The sequence below is a fragment of the Ursus americanus genome, chromosome 2, assembly GCF_024610735.1.
Source record: "Ursus americanus isolate L20-20 chromosome 2, mUrsAme1.1.p, whole genome shotgun sequence".
Taxonomy (NCBI): Eukaryota; Metazoa; Chordata; class Mammalia; order Carnivora; family Ursidae; genus Ursus; species Ursus americanus.
Window position 1 is genome coordinate 43316638 of NC_142128.1, and position 23095 is coordinate 43339732.

Sequence of the window (23095 nt, forward strand, 5' to 3'; positions counted from 1 at the left end):
CATCACGGGAGGCAGGAACCAGAGGCTGCTCTTCAGGATGTTTTGTATGAAAAGAAAGCAAGGAAGCAAGACTCCTCCAGGGTTTGAGCTCTGCTTCCTCACATAGATGGCACGGGCAATGGAGATTGTTCTCCTTCATGTCTGGGTTGTGAAAATAGCACACAGTAAGCTGAGGGACGCTTCCCACAACCGCTCAAGCTCTCTGGAGAAATCCTGCCAAGTTATTGTCTGACTTTGAGTAGAGTAATAGGTTTAAATCTCTCTAAACTGTATTACTCCCCAAAATGTTGAGTTAGAAGCAAGGATATTCATTGCAACACTGTTTATCATGGTGAGTAGTTGTCAATATGCTAATGGCCCTCAAGTAAGATATTTTCAAAATCAGTTACTATTTATCCAAACATACCAAGCAACACCACAAAGATCTTCAAACATTTAATGGCATGAAAACATCACCATTTAAAAAAATAAATAAAAACAGGCTACAGTTATTATTCCTTTAGAATCACGGGTTTATGTACATGGGAGCTCATCCACAGAAAATAGCTCTGGCTGATAGATATTGAAATAACAGTACAATTGTCTGAGTGATGGAAGTATGAGTGAGTTTAGTAGTTGCCTCTTTCGTTGTCTGTATTTCTGAATTTTCTACGGTGAAGATACATTATCTTATATATTAAAATCCACAGGTTTTGTGGCTTCTTTCAGCTTCAGGTGGTAGCCCTCAGACTGCAGAATATTCGGGTCATACACATGCATGTGAAGTGTGTGGACAAGAGGAGCGTAAAGCGTCAGCTCTTAGACTGTCCCCATATGGATCGGAGTGGCCACTGGCTACTTAGCCATCGGAACAGACCTCGGTAACAAGGAAGGAGTCTTGATTGCCTATAATTTCCCACCAGTCTCGCAAGCCAGAAACAGGTAGATAAGTAACTTGTGATGGATAAGGGTGATTTGGGATGGCTTAGTGGGAGGCTGAGCAGAACATCAGGTTACCTATGTTCCTATATGCAGTTTTGATATGTTCCCCTAGAAGTTTTTATGCCAGGGTTATTATTAATAACGACAGTGCGAGTATCCGCTAGGATGGTTGGGTGTAAAGAACAGCTAGGAGGGGTTGGGCACTGCTAAGGCGGTACTAGCTTTAACCATAGGGCTGAGATTACCTCACCCTGTAACAATTAGATTGTTGGGATATGCTAACTCTCAGTCCCTGATGCTTGGAGCTCAGAAGTTAGGTGGTCTTGCCAACGGTATATAATTATTTCAATATAAAACTGTAAATAATAATTGTAACTATTCCAAATTATTTATTTTTTTCTGATAAACTTCAAATTTGTTGTGTATGGTTGGTAAAACATTCCAAATTATCTCTGTGTAGATCAATGACCAAACCCAAGCCCACGGTCACCTCTGTCCTTCCCATTGGTGACCTACCTTTAGCAGGGGAGTGGATTATACAAGACGTTAATCAAAGTGTTAACAATTCTGCTAGTTGTATTTTATAGTCTTTTTGTTAGGAATTCTCATTACTCAACTTTTTGAACTTTTTTGTACTAATTTTGAGGCTAAGTGATCATTGTGCATATTTTATGTAATGAATACTTATTTAGTGCTAATTTTATGCCGGACGTTATTCTATGTGATTTTTGAATATTTAACAAATGGTTGTCCCCATTTAAAGATGAAGAAACAGAGGCACACAGAGGTTAAGTAGTTTGCTCCAGACGACACGATCGTGGGGGTGGGGTTGGGACTCTACCCTAGGCAGGGGATCCCGAAGGCTGTGATCTTCCTCCTTACGTGACGGTGCCAATGAATGTAAAACATTTAGCATTTCAAGAGGACACACAGACCCTTGCTACTCGTAAATCAATGTGGATCAATGTATGAGCCAAGCATTCCAGAATGGATAAATATGGCAAGCTGGCCCACGCCGCTGTTCCTTCCCACAAACTCAGCCCTAAAGTTCTCACAAGAGCAAGACAGGGTTTATTTAAACCCTGAGATGTCTCTCTGTGGAGACAAAAGACAATGAATCCCGTTTGGAAGACAAAGAGCAGGTCAGAAATGGATTCTGTTCATATCACCTCAGAGCAGATGTCGGTGAAAGCTTGTCTCTTGTGTTCATTATTCTTCCTCAAGTCTTTGAACATGGAAGGAAATACCACATGCTCTCACTCATGTGTGGAATTTAAGAAACAAAACAGAGGACCATAGAGAAAGGGAAGGAAATAAAATACGATAAAAACAGAGAGGGAGACAAAGCATAAGAGAGTCTTAACTCTAGGAAACAAACTGAGGGCTGCTGGAGGGGAGGTGGGTGGGGGGGTGGGCTAACTGGGTGATGGGCATTAAGGAGGGCACGTGATGGAATGAGCACTGGGTATTATATGCAGCTGATGGATCACTAAACGCTACCTCTGAAACGAATAATACACTATATGTTAACTAAATTGAATTTAAATTCAAAAATTTTTTAAAGAGATGATAACAAAGATAATCCCCCCACAGCGTCTGGGATGCAGTAGCAGTTCAATAAATATTGAATGAATGGAAGAAGACATTGGGAAAGAACACGATGAGAACCAACACGGTGACCCAGCTGACCTGCTCAGCCCCTGGACCACATTCTGTCCGTGAGATGTCATGAGGGTTGGGCATTTGTATAGTGTTTTGCAGCCCTTGGTGCTGTTCCATCCTTGTTGGTGTTCTGCCCCCCAGTTGCTCCTAGGGTTCCGTCTCCTTCACGTCAGAGTAGATGACATGGGAGTCCTGGGAGAGAGGCACAGGTGAAGGAAGAGAAGGAACATGGCTGCTGGGGGACAAGATGGGGAAGGACCTCTCCAGGAGGCCAGCTCACCTCGTTCTCCAGAACTGGCCTCCTGGTGTTTGCTGTGGAGAAAAAAAATATTCCTGAGCTCTTGGGTTTCCACTTAGACCTCACTCCTGACAGGGCCCCAGGGCACAAGATGGCGACGGTTAACGTGTGGTTTCCAGCTTCTCCTGTTCTTCTGTAAAATCCATGCCTTAATGTTGTCCACTCCGCAGTCCTAAGACCACCCAAGCTCTAAGCCCTCCACCAGCCCTTGTTAAACAAAACCTTTCCTCTCTCTGATGCCATTTCCGTGGAGTGTTGACAATACCGTGTCCGGGCTCACCCTGCTGTCATCCCTTTACGCCCTGCAGAGAACACACACAGGCCGTTCGTGCACTACGCGGACGGGAGCGGGACACACGGAGAAAGGAGGGGAGACCCCGAGTCAGGGGCAGCTTGAGGGCATGCCGGCTGCTTCCTTCTCCCCTCATTCCAGGTGGGAAGAGTGGAATTCAATCCCCCTCCCGCCCTCGGCAACGCGTGAACCCCTGGGGGGCCTGGAGGATGAGCGGGCAGTGGACATGACTGCAGCTTCTCAGCTTTGCTGGGCTGGTCCCAGGCAGGGAAGGGGAATGACAGGGTCGTTGGTTCTCTGCAGGCTGCAGTGGTACAGCTGTAAGCAAGGCTGGCCGAGGACCCAGCTTCCGTGGCTCAGAGGAGCGCGGCTGGGTGACCCTTTCCCGGGAAACCCGCCAAGCTGCCAGTGGCCCGTGGCTCCAGCAGAAGCAGCCAGGAGCCCAGAGCAAAGGGCCTGGTGGAAGGCTGCGGCGTTAAGGGCACTGGAGCTGCAGCTGGAAGGACACGGCTCCGCACTGCTGAAGAAGTGCAGACTCAGTCCTTGCAAGGCTACACGTCCAAGGGCAAATTCTCTAGACGAGGCCGATGTGTTCGGTGACCCCTCCCATGGCATCTCCAGACTGCAGTCCTTTCAAAGGGGCCTGGCAATGACCCTTCTCAACTGGGACAGTTCCTCCTGGACTTTACATACCGTACTTCAGATATTCTCCACTGATTTGGTTTTATCCCTTTGCCTTGTAACCCAGATTCTTCCTCATTGTCTGTTTCGTTTTGGAAGTCAGCTTCTCCACGAGAACCTGCCTGCAAATATCGCTTGCTCCCTCTTGCTTACAGCTGTACCACTGCAGCCTGCAGAGAACCAACGACTCTTGGAGCTATAGACTGCATGTCAAGGTCAAAGGACGTACGAGAGCCTCTATTGCACCCGTGCTGCCCCTTTCTTGGGAAGATGCATCTAACGTGAACCACTCTGCAGTTTCTCACCGGCGTCTTCCGGGGGCTGCATGATCCACACCCGGGAATAAACCACATCCATATCGAGAGGGCCCACTGCAGGGAAAAGACAATGGTTCGTAGGTGTCCGTGGACTAGGGTTCAAACTTCAGATGTGCCTTCCCAGTCCCCTGCTTTGCGACTACCCTCCCAACCCCAGCATGGTTCTGAGGGTCATTTATTTATTGAGATTGGGCCTCATGCAGACCACCTCATGGTTTTTTTCACCTGCTTTCTCTTCCCTCCCCGCCACAGCCACAGTCCCTGGGGAGACTCACCATTGACATACTCCGGCTGCAGCTCTTCAGGGTCTGGGTGTGAGCTGGAGTGGGCGGACTCCTGAGGGCTTGCCCTGGAAGCATCTCTGAGGGAAAGCAAACTAACCACATGACAGTGTCCAGGGCAAGAGCGAGAACGGAGAGGAGGCAGGGTGGGGAGAGTGTGGGAGAAGCCATGCAGACATGGCACTTGGCTTGGGTGATCTGATGGCCCTTCGTCTAGACTCTCGGGCTGTGGTCTTTCAGGTGGGCAGCCAGAGACAGGCCACAGAATCACAAAGTTCTTTCTTAATAGGAGAGCCAACCTGATCTGGCAAAAATGTTCTATTCCTCATCTTTAGCTTTTTCAAAAGTTATAAATAAGAGAATGATATTGCCTCAGGTTTAATTTTTTCTCTTATAAGCTTTCCTAGAACTTCATCTGCTTCTTTCTCATCAATTTATCTCTCTCTTTTGTATATTGTGTGTGTCGTATATTCTCCATAAGACAATATGTCCCCCGTGGAAATAAACTCCATTTTATGCATATTTTCAGACCCATAAATAATCTTGAATATGTGAGTAGTAAAGTAACTTAGAAATCCTGAATTCTCTGCAAGACACCACCTTGTCACGTGGGCCACCCCGAGACAGCACCCTGACAGCATAAATGTAATGGATACAGACATGGCGGCGTATCATAGAAAGACGCTGTGTGACCCGTGCAAGCAGAAGGAGCAGCAAGAGTTGAAAATCGTGAATGAGGAAGGTCTCTCGAGTTCCTATTTTGAACAGGGAAAGTTCTCACCTGGCTGCATGAGTGGCAGGGCGTTCCCCTGAAAAGCAGATGAAGGAACATTCATTTTAGGGGAGATGTCTTCACCTCTTGAAACTCTCCCCTGACTTACCCACGTGTCGTCACTGGTAGGATGTAAGATTCAGAGTAGGGATCCGGTTGTATTGTGTCCTGATGACTACTTATTTTCTCCAGCCCTGAGAGTTGGACAGTCCATTATTTTTCCCCGTGGATCTGACAAGCCACTTCAAATGGCAAACCCCACGGGCATGGGTCACTGTTCTTGGATTTTTTTATTGCTGTGTCAATTATCGCAAACTAGATGCTAACTGCTGATGACTTTACTGCTCTCCTTGTTTAGGCAGACCATTCCCACTTTCTCCATGTTTTGATATTTGCAACCCCCACTCTAAAGCATGGTCTTGGGGTCAGGCTTGACGTTGACATGCATAAGACCCACTGGGTTCTCCTTTGCACCACTGGCTTTACAGAGAGATACAGAACAAGGAACACAGCCCAGCAGCATGGATGTGTCAGCTGACTCACCCGTGGTCAAGGAGCCCTTCCCTGGTCCTTCAACTAACTGCTCAGGGGACAAGTCCCCATGGATGGGAGCAGAGGCCACTACGAGGGACAGGATCAGTCTCAGGAGCCGTGTTGCACTTGGGGATGTGCTCACGTGTCTCCCACCGAGCATTTATAACCCGCTCAGAGCGCGTTCAGTGTAGATACAGCTCTGCAATCATGAAAATGCTGCTGGTAATACAGCCAGCACTCCAACTTGTTCAGGGGTTTTGGAGACAGTGTTAGAGGAGCAAGAACTAACTCATTTTCTTCAAGGAAAGGAAGAAGGACCTCAGGACTTTCCACCAAGCCAGACAGTCACTCAACCATACGGTGAGGGATGCACATCTTCGAACAGTTCGAAATCGGTGTATGTGATTCTAGCAACTCCTTCCTGAACAAATTATTTTTACAATGGACTTTGCTCTACTTCCTAAGCAGTTTTGAACAGTAACAAAAATTGATGATATCTTGGCTCCCAAAGAAAACTTCAAAAATATTCTAAAAAATGAATACGGGATAAACGATCTTCTCTGATCTTAGTGTAACTGGAAATTCATAACAAAACTGTGAAGAAATCTAGATAGGTCTCTAACATATACATTTAAGGAAACTAAGTCTTAAGCTACTAAGTACCTATATAAATACATAAGACAAAGGAAAGCAAATATATTAAATGTCCATTTTTTCTAAAGAGTAAGACTAACGAACAGAATGCAGCACCTTAAAGAAAAGCAGAAATTTCAGAATTAGAAAGCAAATTGGTAGATCAAATAAATCATTCTAGCAGCTTCACTTTTTAATCAAAAGGGTGGATACTCCCTTTTTCGAAGCCATTCACGAACGGGAAAGGAGAAGGCGCGGGGGAACACGAGCCTCCACAGGGAGGCTGGGGGAATCACAGGACAGCACCTCATGATTCCAAGTAAGCAAACTGGGAACCCTGGCTAAGACAGAGGATCTTCTAGGAAGATTCCCCAGAAGATAAAGAAACTGTGAACAGAGTGTGGCAGTCAGGACGGAGTGTGTTCTGGTCCCTAACAGACCAATCTCGGTTTGCAGGGGCTCACAGCAGCAAAGCTTTGTAAATTCCCCACTTGTGTCGCAGACCTGTCAAAAATCTGCGGGGGGTTCTGTCGCTAGGGGACCGAGTCGCTCAGGGACCGAGGCTGCCGCTGGAGGCCACACCATCTGGCGACACTGTCAACCCAGCATGTGTTTGCATGAGCACGAGCGCACGGGAAGGGCATCGGGACATCAGCGTCTCGCTGGTAAATGCTTCTGACAGCAAGCAATGCAAGCGGCTTCTGCCGGCCTTTCACTGGCTGCATCTCGCTTCAAGGAGAAAGGGAAACGCAACTGTCCATGTGTCCAGACGTAAAGGAGGGCTGGGTGTCACCGAGCAACAGTAGCGCCTCTCACAAGATTAGTTACAAGAGCAGGGATAGCGACACCTGCCAAAGACCGGCTCCCCCAAAACCCACCAGGCCGTTTCCACAGGGGAGCGCCACGAAATCTTGAGAAAACAGAGAATTACTTTGCCATGCAAACTATCCCAGAACACATAAGACATAAAAAAGAAGGAAAATGTCGAGCTTCCTCTGTAATGGTGAGTACAAACACCCCCCCCCCGAAAAAAAAATCACAATAACAACAAACCTGGCAAACGGCGCACATTACTATTAATGAAAAAAAAAACTTCAAAAGAATGCTAATGTTAAAAATGCATCACTAACATTGGACGTTTATCTAGAATGCCAACATTAGTCAATATTAGGTATTCTGGTATAATATAATTAGTTGATTAAATAGCTGAAAAAGAAATAACACGGTTATCTTCAAAGATACTAATGAGGTATTAGCAAAAATTAAAAGTTGTTTCTGAGAAATCATCTTAATAGTCTTAATAAAATAAGAATGCTGGAACTTCATATTTGAATATGTTACATAGCAGAGAAATACTAGAAAAGTTTCCCTCAAAAACAGGAACCAGACAAGCTTATCCACATAAGATACCAGAGGCCCTTAGGCATATAATTAGACATGAAAAAATAATTTGCGTAAGAATTGAAAAAGAGAAAGTAAATGTTTTACTGCTTTGTAGACTGTTTCTATATTTGAAAGGAGCAATAGTATATTGGTATGTAGATGAAAAGTGAGAGAATTCATCACCGTGGATGAATCAGAAATTATTTTATGTTAACAAAGAACCTCTCTCCTTATATTTACATATTTTTATCAATTAAAAACTATAATGAAAGAAAAAAACAATATCACAATTCCTTGGTCTGTTTAAAAAAATATAACTTCCATTGGACTTGAAAAAACTGAATGACAGTTTCACCGTTTGGTGATTTTCCAAAATTTCTTTTACCTGGGGGTCGTTGATAGGTCTAAGGAACCATTTTGCAAGAGCTTAAAAGTTTATCTTGCATTTCTGTTGTGCCCCGTGCTTGTCCTGTATCTTAGAGATTAATAAATGACACCTCACTGAATGGGGGGGACACGGGGGAAACCTGCCAGAGGAGAGGCAGGCTTGAGGCTTTGTGGCCAGGCCAGCGTGGACTCTGTCTTAGCTCTGTGTTCTAGTGGCTGTGTGAACAAGGCAGCCCACTAACTTCCCCAGGATTGTTAAACCTGGACCATACTACACACTTAAAAATTATTTTTTATAATTACAGATAATATGTGTAAGCTTGCCATACGTAACAGATGCAATCATTGCTCATTGGTAACACGTCTTGGCTAGCAGAATACTAGTAGGGATCAGTATGAGATATCACTTGGAGGAGACCTCAAAATTCCTGGTTTTACAGATAATAGAGAAACGATCTTGCTGAAAACCCAGCAGCTTTATGGGGGTGTTGGTTAGCGAAGGTGGTGATTTCATGCTTCCAGTGATGACAAAAGAAGAAATTGAATAGACCTTTCTTCTGAGAACTGGAAATATTGGACAAAATACTGATAGAGGTCTACAGTGTTGAAGAGGTGATAGGATAAGAAGAACTACTGGGGCCAGGTTAGAGAGCGGAGAGGCTCCGGGACAGAGGATGGTCCTGTGGGGCACTGGCCAAGTCCAGACAGGGTGGCCCAGGGGCCGGAGCTTCAGGAGGTCTGGTGGGGTGGGGACGCATGGACTGGAATGTGTAGCGGTTTGTGTGGAATTTTTAAAAATATGGCTGCAAATTCTTTGACACTGAAACTTCCATGTGGAGGTGGAAACTGTGCTCCCTCCCCTTGCATCTGGGCAAGTGTGTTAGGGACCCGATGAAAGCGAGTCATCTGGAATTCGCTGGAAAAAGACGTTGCAGATTTGCCTATTTTTGAAGCAGAAGCCGGCATGGAAAACCTGTGACTGCCCTGCGGGCATCCTGCCGCGAGGGCGTTCAGGCCACACGGAGAGGTAGTGCGTGTGCTCTGGCTGAGAGCCCCCGTCGAGGTCCCTTTCTCCAGCCATTGCCAGCCACCATGTGTGCGTGCCGATGTCCCACGTGACCCATGTGAGACACCCAAGAATTCAAAGAGGAGTCACTGCTCTTGCCGTGAGTAGGTAACTAATAAGAAAGTGATAAAAAAGAAAATGTACTAACTTGTTTTCATTCCTTTAAATCCAGTACTTATTATGTTTCACTCCACTGTATATAAACTGATTATGTCTATTGAAGGTTATTAAATGATGTAATAATTGGACATTTTTATGTGAAAGGCAATCATGAAGGACTGTTAACGGTTTTAATCCACACGCAAGGGGACCTGACATATTCTAAACGAGGAATACGGCCGCATTGCCCGCTGCATGAAACCTTAGAAAATCATGAAATATAAAAAGAATTAATCAGACTTGGGGAGGTTTTCTTTCTTTCTTTTTGTCAAATCCAATCTATATCAGTAATGGAAAAGTTGGCAGTAATAAAGGGCAATCAAAACAGATGGCAGATAACCAACCTGATATCTTGTGGGACCAGTAATAAAACAGCAGAGCCACAGTGATGAAACCGAGGCCACCACACAGCACCCCAAGAACTCTGGCCGTGACATGGTCTCTTCTGTAGCCATCGGTCCCTGAGGGAAGACACCAGTGCGTCAGCCTTAGAGGGCCAAGGCTTGGGTCCTGGAATCCTTGTCCAACACTCTGAGGAGTGGTTAATATAAATTCATGCAACATTATGTAAGTACAATGTGTACTTCCCAGGTTGGTGTGGAGAGAAGAGAAGCAGCCAGGCGCTGAGATCACCTTCTCCAACCTGCCACACACAGTAGACATCACCTGGACCCCCACCTACCTTCCAAAACCCCAGTATGGTACCAATGAAGACTGCCGGGGCAGAGCCATTAATGGTAATGCTCCTGTATCCAGGGACCATCAACCCACCTGTGACAGTGAGTGGCACCACCTCGCTGCGCTGGGCCCCCAGGTCGTTGTTCACCTCACAGGAGTAGTTTCCAGAATGTTCTGCGGTTAGAGAGAGGTTGAAGGACGCTCCTCCTCCAGAGGGGGCCGAGATGTTCCCCAGAGTGACATTCTCATGATAAAACCGGTACAGGATCGGGGGAGAGCCGCTCTGGGCCTCACAGCGAAGCTCCACCATGTCCCCCACCACAGCCCGGGCCCCCGGCTCCCCAAGGGTGAGGACGGGGCGTGACACTGGACCTGAGGGAGACAGGGGGCCGGCAGAGAGGGCTTGTGAGGCCCCAGTAGGCACACAGACCCCCAGACCAGGACCTCAGTGAAGGGCCATTGTGTGTCTCTAAGATTCTCAACAATGTCTTTAGAAATTTGGGGGAATACCAAGTCTGGGGTACACGGTCATTTGTCATTCTCAGCTTGTGTTTTTCTAATGCCAGCCCAGCCCCCTTTATATTCTCTTCCATGGAAAGAAGGACGTCCGCCGTCTAACTTGCAGGGTGACCCACCCTCCAGTTACTGTTGGTGCTCCACGGCCCAGACCCCTGGCACGTGACTCCTGGTACCGCGGCCCTGGCTCTGGGGTTTCTGTCTGGGAGGACTCAGAGTGCAACTCACTTCTCACATGGATATGCAGCACCTTGCTCTGGATGGGGTCGTGGCCGTTGTCAGCTCTGCAGTAATAGCGGCCGGCATCGCGCTGCCGCACGGCTGGGACCTCCAGCTCCGCGGACAGGGAACGCTGGGTCTTCCTTCCCACACTGGTTCCTGTGGCATCTCTGTGCCAGGAGAATGTGATGTTTCCTGTGCCTTTGGCCACCGAGCAGAGGAGTACCAGATTCCCTCCTTCGATCACCGGGCCCCTGGGAGCCCAGATCTGGAGGCTTATGTTAGAGACAGGCACTCCTAAACAGACGGAAGATGACAGGTGAGAAGCAGACTTCGGAGGACTCTGGGACCAGGCGTGACCGGCTTCACTCTAATGTTTCAAGTGGGAATACGCGTGGGGCTCCTGCAATCCATTTTAAGTACACAAAGGGAATCCGTGGTGATGTGGGTGCAGATGCTGCCTGTCTCAAGCCCCATCTGCCTAATTTCATGGGATCACTACGGAATGTGTGACGGGTCATCGGCCCCATGGACAGGAAAACATTTCTGGGGGGAGGAGCTGCTGTGCAAAGTGGTGCCTTCTGCACAGAATGAAGGGGTCACTGGTAGCACCAGTCCTACCTCGGAAAAGCCACTGTTTCCATTAACAATATCAATAACAATTCCTCCATTATTCCCAGTTTCAAGGGTCCACATGAATTACACCCCCTCCTCTGGCCGCTTGGTTCACTCAGATTTCTGCTTTCTCTGATGCTTCCTTTACCCCCGACGCTGGAGCACCATGGTGCCGTCTAATGAACCAGCTTGTGTCGCAAGCCAGCATCGGGGGCCATCTGCAGATCCGCTGGGGGGCCGGCGCCTTGCTGGGTAAAGTCCCAACCCACTCCTAAACACTAAGGCACGAAGTGATCAGGGAAGACAGGGCTGATGGATACGACTTTAATGAGAAGAGAACGATTATGAGGAGTATTTAAAAAAAAAAGGAAAAAAGCCCAAAATGTAGTATTTGTCCCCCACTGACAGCAAACCAAGACTTAATTACAGTTTCAGCCCATCCTGGGAATGTGACCTTCTAAAAGTCAATCTGAAATTTCCTGATCCACACTAATGAGGTCATCTGCATAACACAAAAACCAAAAAAACCTTGCAGTTTCCTCCTCCCCAAAAGATGTCCTGGCCTGAAGAAATCCTCTCTTTTATTTTGCTAATAACCCCCTTCCCCACCTGATGCCTACAAAAACATGCATTTCCTACAACTCCTCTGATCATCTCTGCTTGCTGGCTGGGTTCCTGCTGATTCAGGAATTCTTAATAAAGTCAATTCCATCGTCACATTTACTCCATTGGGTTCTGTTCTTTAACAGGAGCTCTGCCCATTTGTTATTTTTATGAAATGCCCATCTCTAGCTCACATCCCACTTTCCACAAAGATGGGAATTGCAAGAGAACCCAAAAGACGAGCTGCTGGAAGTGAAGCTGCCGGTCTCTTGTTTTTCCCACGCCCGGACCCACTGATACTTACTCTGCACGTGAATCTGGGATTGGAGGCTCTGTTTTCTGACCCTGGGAGTCACTGTCTCTGCCTGGCACCAGTAGGACCCTGAGTCCTCCGACCACATGGCGGGGACCCGGAGCTCTGGGGAGCTGCTCCAGCTGGACCCCAGGGCTCTGCCATCTCTGAAGAAGCAAAATCGGAGCTCAGCATTTGACCTCTGTGGAGAAGGCTGGGTCTTACAGGTCAGGGTCACTGGGCTCCCCTCGATGGGCCAGAAGGGGCTGACCGTGAGCACAGGGCATGGAAACAGCTCTAGAGAGAAGGATTACAAGTACCCCAAACAGTGAGATGGATGGTTCTGATGAGGGAACAGAAGGCAAGCTGAGGACAAATCAAACTGACACCCCGCAACTCCCCCCCCCCAAATGGGATGTGACATTCCTCAGGCACTCCTGACTGCCCTAAAGGACAAAGAAATAGTTAACCTATAGACACCACAATCCTGCAAGACTTGAGTCTCCCTCAGTTTACAAATGTCTTAGCAGTCTACAAGAACAAAGCATTTCTAGCAGTAACCTAGCTTCGGGAAGGGAATTTAGATACAATTAAATGTCTTTGTAACCTGCAGCCTATTGATGGATACTTGAAGCATGCACAGTGTAACTTTCCTCCAGGAAGTTCCCAACTATCTTCATGTTAATTCCTTGCTAGAGGGGTAAACAACCTTAACTTGACAATAGCAAGGCCTTGTGTCCTGTGAGTTTTCTTTAACATATGAAAGTATTTTCTCAACCTCCCTTTTTCCTTACCTCCCCCAACCCCATAGTATATAACCAGCCACCCTTCACTACCCGGGGCAGCAGCTCTTTCTGCCCACCGGTCCTGTCCTCCTGCTTTAATAAACCACTATTTTGCACCAAAGACGTCTCAAGATCGTCGGCTCCAGACTCCACCCCACTGAACCTCACCTATATTCCAAAATCTCATCAGTTCCTGCTCAAAAGCAACCCCAGCAAACCAGACATTCAGACCAGACATGTCACCTATCACGACTCCCTCCTGCGGTCCAACCACAGGACTCTGGTTCACATGTGGTGTGGGGCAGGTGTTTCCTCCAGGGACCCACCCTACTCTGACCAGTTTTGTCCAGCCGGGCTCCCACTGGAGGGAAGGTTTTACCTTGGACTTCAATCCTGACGCTTCTTGAATCTCCTGACTTAGGAAAGACGAATTTTCCAGCAGTAGCAGAACAGTGGTAGTTGCCACTGTCACTCAGAGCTGCGTGTGAGATGGAAAAGCTAGAGACTTCATTTGAAAAATGTAACTTTTCTCCATCTTTGTAGTATGCCATAGTCTCGATTTCCCTCCAGCCCTTTTTCTTCTGGCACATCAGATCGATGCTGTCTCCTTCGAAGACAACAGAGGGAGCCTGGAGGGTCAGCCAGTCTGCAAGAGAGGGTGTGAGGGGCTGGATTTCTGCGTCTCTGCCTGTCTGCAGAGAGCCCAGATGCCCGACCCCTTCCTGGGCTCTTGGCAGCACAGCCCCTTCCCTTCGGGCAACACGGAGGTTCCAAGCCCGCCTTACCTACTCAGGGCTACGTCCTCTTTTTTCCTGAGGGGTATCTGAGTCAGCATGAGCTGTTGTAACAAAATACCATAAGCCGAGTGTCTTTGCAACAACAGACATTCATTCCTCACAGTTCTGGAGGCTGAAGTCTAAGATCAAGCTGCCCGCATAGTCAGGTTCTGGCGAGGCTGCTCTTGCCCGTTGGAGACGGCTGCTTCTTGTGTCTTTTCACTTGCTAGCTCTCTGGCCTCGTTTTCTAAGGGCACTCATCCCATCATGAGGACGCCACCTCCATGACCTTATTACCTCCAAGGGCCCCACCCCCAGATACCATCCTCTTGGGGTTAGGGTTTCAACATAGGGGTTTGGGGGTGAGGACTCAAACATGGAGTCCATGGCAGGGACCGTCAAAGCAAACCTAATTTTTTACATGGCTACAGGAGTGAAGTTCCTCCTGCTTAGCTCTATTGGCGACCACACACGGGGGACCGCTGTCCTCGGGGACACGTTGCTTTCTCACCCCCTCTGCTGTGATCCAGCCTTTGCAGGCACGACACTGTGCTCTAACTTCATATTGTTCGTCTTCTGCTTGCCTGGCCAGAGGAAGCTGCCAAGGGCCCTGGATATCTGGGGAGTAAACTGGTGACTGGAACAAGATCCAGTATCTCAAACCTCGGAACTTTCCACCTGACTAGTTTCCAAACACTTCCCCTCCCATTCCATGTGTAATTAGGTGGAAGGGAGCTTTCATTCAGGGTTCAGCTCTTAGGGGATTGACCGTCATTGCCAAGAGTCATTGCCAAAAATAAATGTCCTCCCCTGGGACCGTCTGTCGCAGATTCCACCCTGTGACTTCACTTATTTACGGTACCAGACTACCTTCTGTGTCTGGGACATTTGCATTGCCTTTTGGGGTCGTAATGGAGGATTTTGACCTCAAGGTGAGGAACTAAGTTACATCTCAATCAAAAATCTCCCTGCCCCTGTTCCCTGGTGGCATGACGACCAGAATCTGGAGGTAGCTAGGGAAGCAGAGGTCAGCCACAGGAGGGACCAAGTACCTCCCAAACACCCCTGCAGAACCAGAGCCAGACGGCACAGGACACTCATGCAATTCAGAATCACGATGTTTGGAAAACATGTTCATGACTGTTCCAGGCAGAGAACCAGATTTACCTGTTGGACATCAGGGGGACAATCTGGGTTATAAAAAAATGAAATTGGAGGGGCAGAAAAGGTGGATTACAGAAACAATTAGCTAATTCAAGATTTTCGCCCTCCTTCACTGATGGAGACTCGATCCCCCGGGGACGCGGCTGTGGGACTTATAATTAGGCTGATTTTTAAACCACTAGTACAGACTTCGTCCAGAAACTGGAAAAATTCCCAGGGAGAATGCTGCCGGGGGAGGGGCGAGCATTCTGCGTCAGGGTTAGAGAGGCCACGGAGGAAGCGCCTGAGGGGCCGTGTCTCGGGCTCGGGACCACGCCAACTACGTGAGCCTGTGAGTCTGTCGCCAAGGCCCATTCATGGTGCCGCGTGAGCGCAAGGGGTGGGTCCTGCCCCTGAACAGGCTCTGGCCCGAGCTCCTGGAGCGGCCCCTGGCATCCCTGTTGCATCCACGTCTCGCCGTGAAAGGAGAGTGGAGGTCTGTGCTCCCAGGACAGCGCCTTGGAGCCCCAAGGGCCCCTCCGCTGGGTGACTGGTGCAGGCGAGGCACGGGGACAAGCCTCCACCTCTCTAGACGCAGTCCAGCCTCGTGTACGTGTGGAATAAAATCCGTGCTCTGTACTCGCCTGGTGAGAAGAGCGAGGTGAGATAAGCTGCAGTCCCAACGTTGGGAAGGCGGCCCAGGTGCGAGCGCCCGCAGAATTCAGCAGTGCCGTGGACCCCGGACCGGCGGAGCACGACCTGGGAGCCGCTCAGCAGCCCGTGTGGGGACAGAAAGTGTGCCCGCCCTGCAGCGTGGCCCACGGCAGCTCTCCTGCAGCAAGGACGGTTCGGGCCTCACAGCAGACGTTGCAGAGACACTCCCTGACCTCCGCAGGACGACGCACCGATGGACCCCCAAGAGTGGGAGCAGCAACGACAGGGCAGCGCCCTCCTGACCACGCACGCGCCCTGCTGACCACGCACGCACTCTGCTGACCACGCAAGCGCCCTGCTGACCACGCACGCGCTCTTGGCCGCGTTCCCCGGAGAACCGCTGTTGTCACAGCTGCGAGGACCTTCAGCCCGACCTCATGGAGGAGTTATGGCCCCAGGGCCCGGAGAACCTTCCTTCCACCCCCACGGGCCGGCTGTCCAGCCTGCACACCCTCTTCCGGATGCCGCTCCCCCTACAGCTGGGACTGGACGCTGAGCGGACTCCACCGGGGCAGGCCGGGCAGGCGGTGCTCCCCCAGCCAAGCCGACTGGTCTTGAGGCGGGTTGGCCCAGGGGAGCCGTGACACTGGGTCATCTCCCCGGCCCATCCTCGTCCCTCTCTGCAGGACCTTGGCGGCGGACAAACCAGACCCTGGAAACAGCAAGGGTGTAGATGACTCACCTGCCTCCTCGCTGACGGGAGCTGTGAGGGGATCAAAAACCGGAGGTTAGCCCGGAGCGTTTGGCCTTACAGTGCAGACCTTTCCATCACTCCGCTAAACCACCCCCGAAGTCCCCAGCACCCCCTTTTCTGTTCCTCTGCTCCATCATTACCAACAACACGCTCTCCCTCAAGCACCAACTGGCCCCACGCATGTTACAATCACAGGCAGGTGCAAACCCCTCCCTTGATAGAAGGGAGAACCCGGGGCACATCCCACAGATGGACGCCGGGTGTTCAGGGATTCTCTCATTTCCTCGTCCTTCCCCTGTCCCCGCCAAGCCCCTGCGCGCCGTGCGTCTGCTACACGGTATCCCACGTCACTAAGAGCTCATCAGGAAATACCCAGGCAGAGTTTGTAGTGTAAACCCTGACGGCTGGGGATTTTTCTCGGTCCGACTTTGTGCCTGACCGGAGCTTTGATGCCGAGGCATCCACAGAAGACTGTGATCCCCTCACGCCGAAGCCATCAGACTAGACGAAGAGCCGGGCCACCTCCCCAGCTCTGAGGTGCCTTGGTTTTGGAGATCTTGGTTGATTTCCATAATTGACCATGTGGGCTACTTGGTTTATTCTCTTCTCTTTAAATTCCCTTTCATTTGTTTTAATTCACCAGCAAAGAGTGAGCCTGTGAAACCAGTGGGGCCCCAGTCTCCACTCCAATAAGAGCAGAACCCCAGACCCACACTGTCTTCTCCCCACAACCTCGCTATGTGGTCCTAGAGGTGCTGTGTAGTTTCCAGGCTCCGTAAGTAATAAACTTTAGTTTTCCGAAGTTTCCTGATGGTTTTTACTGAAGGGTGTCTTGCAGGCATGATAAGACCCACGAGGGCTGGTTCAGCCACAGCCTTGCTTATTGGTGGGCTGAGACCAGCACACACAGTTTTGAAAGACAAACCCACCTTGAATGGATTCCTTTTCTCTGACCATATTTTATGTGAGAGTCCTTTTACTCATTAACAAATGTTGGTTTAGTGCCTCCTGAACGTAGAGAAAGGAATCTCCTTTCCCTGTAGTAGCTCTCCTGTCCTGGTAGCCCGAGGCTCAATAGAGGAGCCTGAGCAAAGGGAGTCCATGCATCTCTGAACCCCACCCTGGAGATAACTGTCTAAATAGTTCTCATGGAGAAGTAGTAAATGTTGAAATTATGAAAACTATTATGAGAACATATTACTCTATGAATTATCTAAGATATCAGAGCAGGAACTCATAACCCAGGAACGGCGAAGTAGCCGACCTTGAACATTACGGACGAGGATGTGTTGCAGGCTGACTTGCCCAGAGCCCACTGCTTGGAAGCAGAGACCTGAGCATTCCCACTGGTCCCCGGGCTCTGATAAACCCTCAGGGCTTTCGGAAGCTGGGACCTCATCTCCTGCCACCTCAGTCCTAAGTCAAATTATTGGACTCACCAAAGATGACCAGCAGTGACCACAGCAGCATGAGGACCTGGTTCAGCTATCCAAGATGTTCCCTCGGCCACCTGCGGGGGTCTGTGTGCAGGGAATGGAAACTACCTTTCAAAGTGAGTTTTGTTAGTAAAAAAGGGAAGTGGAAGGGCTTGTCAATGTCCTGCCACTGTCTTCTTTCCTATTGGCGCTGTGAGAATGAAGATAGTCGTCTAGGTGCCAAAGAAACTCCTCCTCTTGACCCTGACGACAGTTAACACTTTACACACAGCTATTCATGAGTTGGACACAGTTCTAAGTGCCTTACGCTCACAGGGTTATTTGATATCCTGAGCAAGCTTCTGCAGTCTGCACGATCCCCTTCACACAGTTGGGGAAACAGGCAGCAGGGAAGGCAAGTAATGGACCAAGATCAGCACGGTCACTTTCCAGTAGTGACAGCCAGGAGTCAAACTCAGGCAGCCCTGTTCCACAGCCTGGCTCTCAAATGCTGTCGGATCTTACCAGGATATATAATGCTTCTGTGTTCCTTAGGGTAGCAGGGCCATTGGTGCAGCCACTCAGGGTTCCTGGGTGATGTTTTCTTCAATCCATATCTAGCCTTCTAGCACGGGATGTTGCTAAGATTCAAAACACGTGCTCTGTATCATTGAAAACATTGTCCTCTTCCATAGTTCGAGTCCATGTTGCTCTTTGGACGGCATGCTGCTCCCAGTGCAGCTGCAACTTCCAGAGCACACATCCCCAAATTCTGTGATCACTCCCGTTCTGATTAGATGTGGTCCCCGTGAGCGCTGTATGTAACAGTCCACTCGGGCAGGCTGAACAGACAGATACGTGTTGCCTTTGTGGACTGTTTGTAGCATGAAACTTTAAATCATAAAGTCATAGGTATTTGTAACCTGGGGACTGACTGATCGTGAGTTGAATCATAGACTCAGTGCCATCTTCTCAGGTGAATACTTAACATTGTCGCTCCCCGTAAACATAGCTTTTCTTCGGGAAACGCTGATGGACATAAATGGTGTCATTCTTCGTATCATCAAAGTCTCGCTTAGAGTAGTGTAGAAAGAAAGTGCTAAAAATACCCAAAAAAGCAATTACAAAATAAATTATATGTCAAACAGTGTACTCTCAAGCAGCCATTAAAATGATTCTGTAGAATATTTAATAGCAATAAAACTTGTTCACGATATACTGTTAAGGAAAAAAGAGCTCCCGAATGCAGTTTCTCTGCTGCACTCCATCCTCCCCACCAATTACCCAATTTAAAAAAAAATGTGTGGGACAATAAACACCCACCCACGTGTTAGTGTGATTATATCTGACTCATGTCATTAAAGGTGGTTTTTATTTTCCTCTTTTTGCTTATCACTGTGTTCTAGTGTTCGTTCTTACAATAAACACATGTTATTTATATATTTCTAAAAGATTCATAAAAAAGAAGACCCAGCTTTTTTTAGCCTCTCTCACCTCAAAGTGTGTCAAGCAATGCTACTTTACGTTTCTGCACGGGCAAATGGTTTACTTGTGTTTGGAAGAGGTTAAGTGTTTCTCTCCCTGGGACCAGAGCTGCTCACTGAGCTTCTCGTCAAGCCCTGGCCTCTGGAAGGGCTTCTAGGTGGCCTGTGGCTCCTCCTCGTCCTGCCCAGTCAGGACGGCACAGGATTCTGACGGAGGATGGTGAATTAAAGAAAAAAATACAGAAAAAGGCGTAAGCAAAAGGTAGAGGAAGAGCTGATGGTAGGTATTGGTTTTTCATAGACATCTGAGCAGATTTTTCTAAATATTTGTGGTTTCTTTCTGTCCTGTATGGGCACGTGGCTCTTGAGTTGAGAATTCGCTTTTTCCCATGGTAGGGGTGCGGTTTCTGTGAAAGTGAGTGATTCAGGGGAAGAGAAATGAGAGGCCACAGTGGGTAGGTGGGCCACTGGGGTGGCAGTGTGTTCTTAAGGTGACCGGCATGTTCCATCCGGGTGGTGTTCCAACCTGACAGATGGCAGACATTTACACGTGGACGGACACAACTTGCAGGCCCACCTAAACTCAGATGCAAAGTAGGGGCTGCAGCCAGAGACAAGGAGCTCAGCGGTTCGTTGGAGGACAAAGGAACTTCAAGTTCAAGGTTACAGTGGTGGAAGTGAAACTGTAGGGTGGGGGTGCATTGGCCAAAGTGAGAGATACAAACACTCCTTGTGCCAGGATACTGGGCCACCAGCAAGATGGAGTCACAGGTGCCAGAGAGAAGCAGAGTTACCTAGAGACACGAAAGCCTCTGGGACTGACCAGGTAGACCCTTGACTTGGACATTCCGCATGTGGCAGCATACACTAGGGTACTGTGTCAGATGCGGGGCGACAGTGTCCTTGTCAACTCTGTTCAGTGTCTTGGAAGGGACACAAGATGCAATGCCAAGGTGGGGTGTGTCAGGATTGAGACAGACACAAACAGACTCTTCATGAACTAGAACTCACAACACAATAAATACCATCTCTCATTTGAGGAAGTTGATTACCAGGATAGCCACAACGAGAAAATGAGGCTGGTCAACTTCCGAGATCTCTGGATGTATGTGGTTGAATTTGGGGCTGCAAGGCCGCAATGACAGAGTTAAATGTCACAATGTACGCAATCACTTCCCACAGGAATTGCTGCATATGTGGCAGTGGACATGGTCCTAAGTCACCGCCATCATCCTCATGTGGGAGCAGTTACAGTAATAATTTCAGTTGCTACTATAATTATCTTGAGCAACGTGATAGGTCCTTGTTGAATGGGGCTCGACCTAGAAATCATGTGTCCAGGGTAGGAGATACACCCTTTTGGAGGTGCTAATGTTTGTCGGAGCAGAACCGGCTAGTGGGAAACTTGATGTTGTCTCTGCAGACACTGTCCGGGTGTCATTGAGGCAGACCCAGACCTTCTGCCCAGAAGACGCCCTACAATGCGATTCATTAATTCCTAGAATTCTGATGGGCCCCCATAGTCCAGACGGCACGGCAGGGAATTCGGACCAAGAGTGCCTGGAAACTTTTGTCCATTCCCTCCCCGGCAGATGTGGAGATGAAGCAGCTCCAGAGATCCGGGGTCTAAGAATTATCCACGTATCTACCCCAGGCAATCTGAGAAGGACGGGAGTGAGCCGAGCTTCAGGTAGTCATTGTTTAGGAGATTAGAGGTTTACGGATCTCAAAGTTTTCTTCTTCATGAGGAAGATCATTTTCTTCAATGTCAGTAGAAATTATTATTAATTCCTTTTTGAAGAAGACGTTGCCATTGCCGTGGTGGGGGATCGAGGGCAGCCCGGTCTGGAAGTCTGAGGCGGGGAGGGGCACAGGGAGACTTAGTGAGGCTCTGGGTAGATATCTGAGTGGCATCTGCGACCGGGAGCAGACCTCCCTCGGTCTGTGAAAATACCTCCTGCCAAGGGGCCTGGGCTCCCTGGGGGTGGCAGCCAGGGTGGGGGGGCCCCCAGGGATCAAGACAATTCAATCTGAAGGCTTCTAGTTTCTCTTCTAAGTGTAGATGTGTGAGCTGGGTGGAGGGGACCCTTGGGGCACTGAGAACACTGACTCTTAGCAGAGCCGCCAAGGCAGCTTCCTTGGGTCTCTTCCCAGCAGCAGAAGACCAAGAACCAAGGTCCGGATTGTACTTCTGGTTTCGGTTTTGGTTTCCCTTCAAGGGATCTGCTCATTCTTCTCACTTACTCTGCTAACGACTCCTTCCTAGCTCAGGAGGTGGTAATTCACCAGTCGGAGGAAGCGTGCCTTCATTCACTCAGGGATGGATAAATATTACATCATTTTTAAAATGCATACTTAAACAGGTAAAAAGGAAGGGAAATTTCCTCCATTACAGGTAAGCAAAGAAAAAGAAGTGAAAACAGAGTGTTACACATGTAAATTGACATTACTGGTGCCACGAGGAGAAAATATTACACTAGATAATTTATATGAGCTTAGCATTTACTCCATTTGGAACTCAGAGGCAAAACCCTGGGTCTGCAAAAGGCAGAAGGTTGAAACCAAAACACATAAAATCTGAACCATCGGAAGACTTTCCTTTTAATGAAAGAGTGACGTGGAGGGGGAAAAAATTCACCCACCAGCACAGAGATGACAGGTAACCTTATCTTTCTATGAGCTCTGAGGGAAACAGAGTTTCCTCTGAGATGTCAGAACCCTAGGACTGTGCCACTACCATGGATGGGCTCCAGGAATAAGGATTTATCATAAAAAGTGGTCCCGGGCCAGTGGACACCCCCAGGACTTAGAAGCAGCACATACCAAATGGCTTTTGAGGGACACAGTCAGGAGCACAGGTCACGTGAAACTCACCATGCACAGGGTGTCTCTCCATCAACAGTCACAAACCCCAGCAAATTATGATGAACAAGGTTCACAATATATGACAAATGCATACTTAAATACCTAAAACTTCAGGCAGAAGAACCACATAAGAATTACAATAAATTAAATGCATTTAAACTATTTTAAGGTTGTTGAAATAATAAAATGAAGTGTTATACCCATCACAGTAAAGCCGTGTAAATAACAAAAAGGGAAATTTGAATAATAATAATCATAATAATTTTTTGAGCACTTAATGTATGCACGTACACCTTGAAGCATTTTATTTTTTTTCAGATGTTCTAAATCTTTCTTAAAATTTTATTTACATTCGGGGGCACCTGGGTGGCGCAGTGGTTAAGCATCTGCCTTCAGCTCAGGGCGTGATCCCAGCAAAATCTTAAAAAACAAAAATCTTAAAAAAAAATTTATTTACATTCAATTAATTAGCATATAGTGTATGATTAGTTTCAGAGGTAGAGTTCAGTGATTCATCAGCTGACCTTGAAGCATTTTATTATTATTTTTTAAAGATTTTATTTATTTATTTGACAGAGATAGAGACAGCCAGCGAGAGAGGGAACACAAGCAGGGGGAGTGGGAGAGGAAGAAGCAGGCTCATAGCAGAGGAGCCTGATGTGGGGCTCGATCCCACAACGCTGGGATCACGCCCTGAGCCGAAGGCAGACGCTTAACCACTGTGCCACCCAGGCACCCCTGCCCTTGAAGCATTTTAAACAAAGTGATTTTATGTAATGAACAAGAGAGCATCATATATTAGATACCATTGTTATCCCAGTTTTAAGCATGACGAGATACATAGAGGTTAACCAACTTGATCAAAACTGCAGCTCTACTAAGTGGTGGAGCACAGGTGCAAATCCAGAAG

The 23095-nt window shown here is 48.3% G+C and overlaps 1 protein-coding gene across 1 annotated transcript; it reads right to left on the reverse strand.

Moving 5' to 3' along the window:
- Window positions 1-459: 459 nt before the first annotated feature.
- Window positions 460-17891, reverse strand: FCRL2 (Fc receptor like 2). Its single transcript, XM_087865858.1, has 14 exons — window positions 17861-17891; window positions 16410-16430; window positions 16011-16089; window positions 15654-15845; window positions 13474-13844; window positions 12322-12606; window positions 10809-11096; window positions 10158-10436; window positions 9731-9847; window positions 5234-5261; window positions 4447-4532; window positions 4160-4225; window positions 2864-2895; window positions 460-2775 (listed from the first exon to the last, which is right to left on the reverse strand). Exons 1-14 carry the CDS (start codon window positions 17889-17891, stop codon window positions 2731-2733), a joined length of 1920 nt encoding a protein of 639 aa, XP_087721984.1. The 3' UTR covers window positions 460-2730.
- Between the last annotated feature and the right edge of the window lie 5204 nt (window positions 17892-23095).

Bases quoted from the DNA above. Each gene is read 5' to 3' on its own strand.
- FCRL2 (XM_087865858.1), bottom strand. From the start codon at position 17,891: ATGCTGCTGTGGTCACTGCTGGTCATCTTTG. The intron at 11,097-12,321 runs GTAAGTATCAGT...CCGTCTGTTTAG, and splicing joins ATCCCAGATTCACGTGCAGA to GAGTGCCTGTCTCTAACATA. The intron at 5,262-9,730 runs GTTGGTTATCTG...TCTGCTTTTCAG, and splicing joins CTGGTCCCACAAGATATCAG to GGGAACGCCCTGCCACTCAT.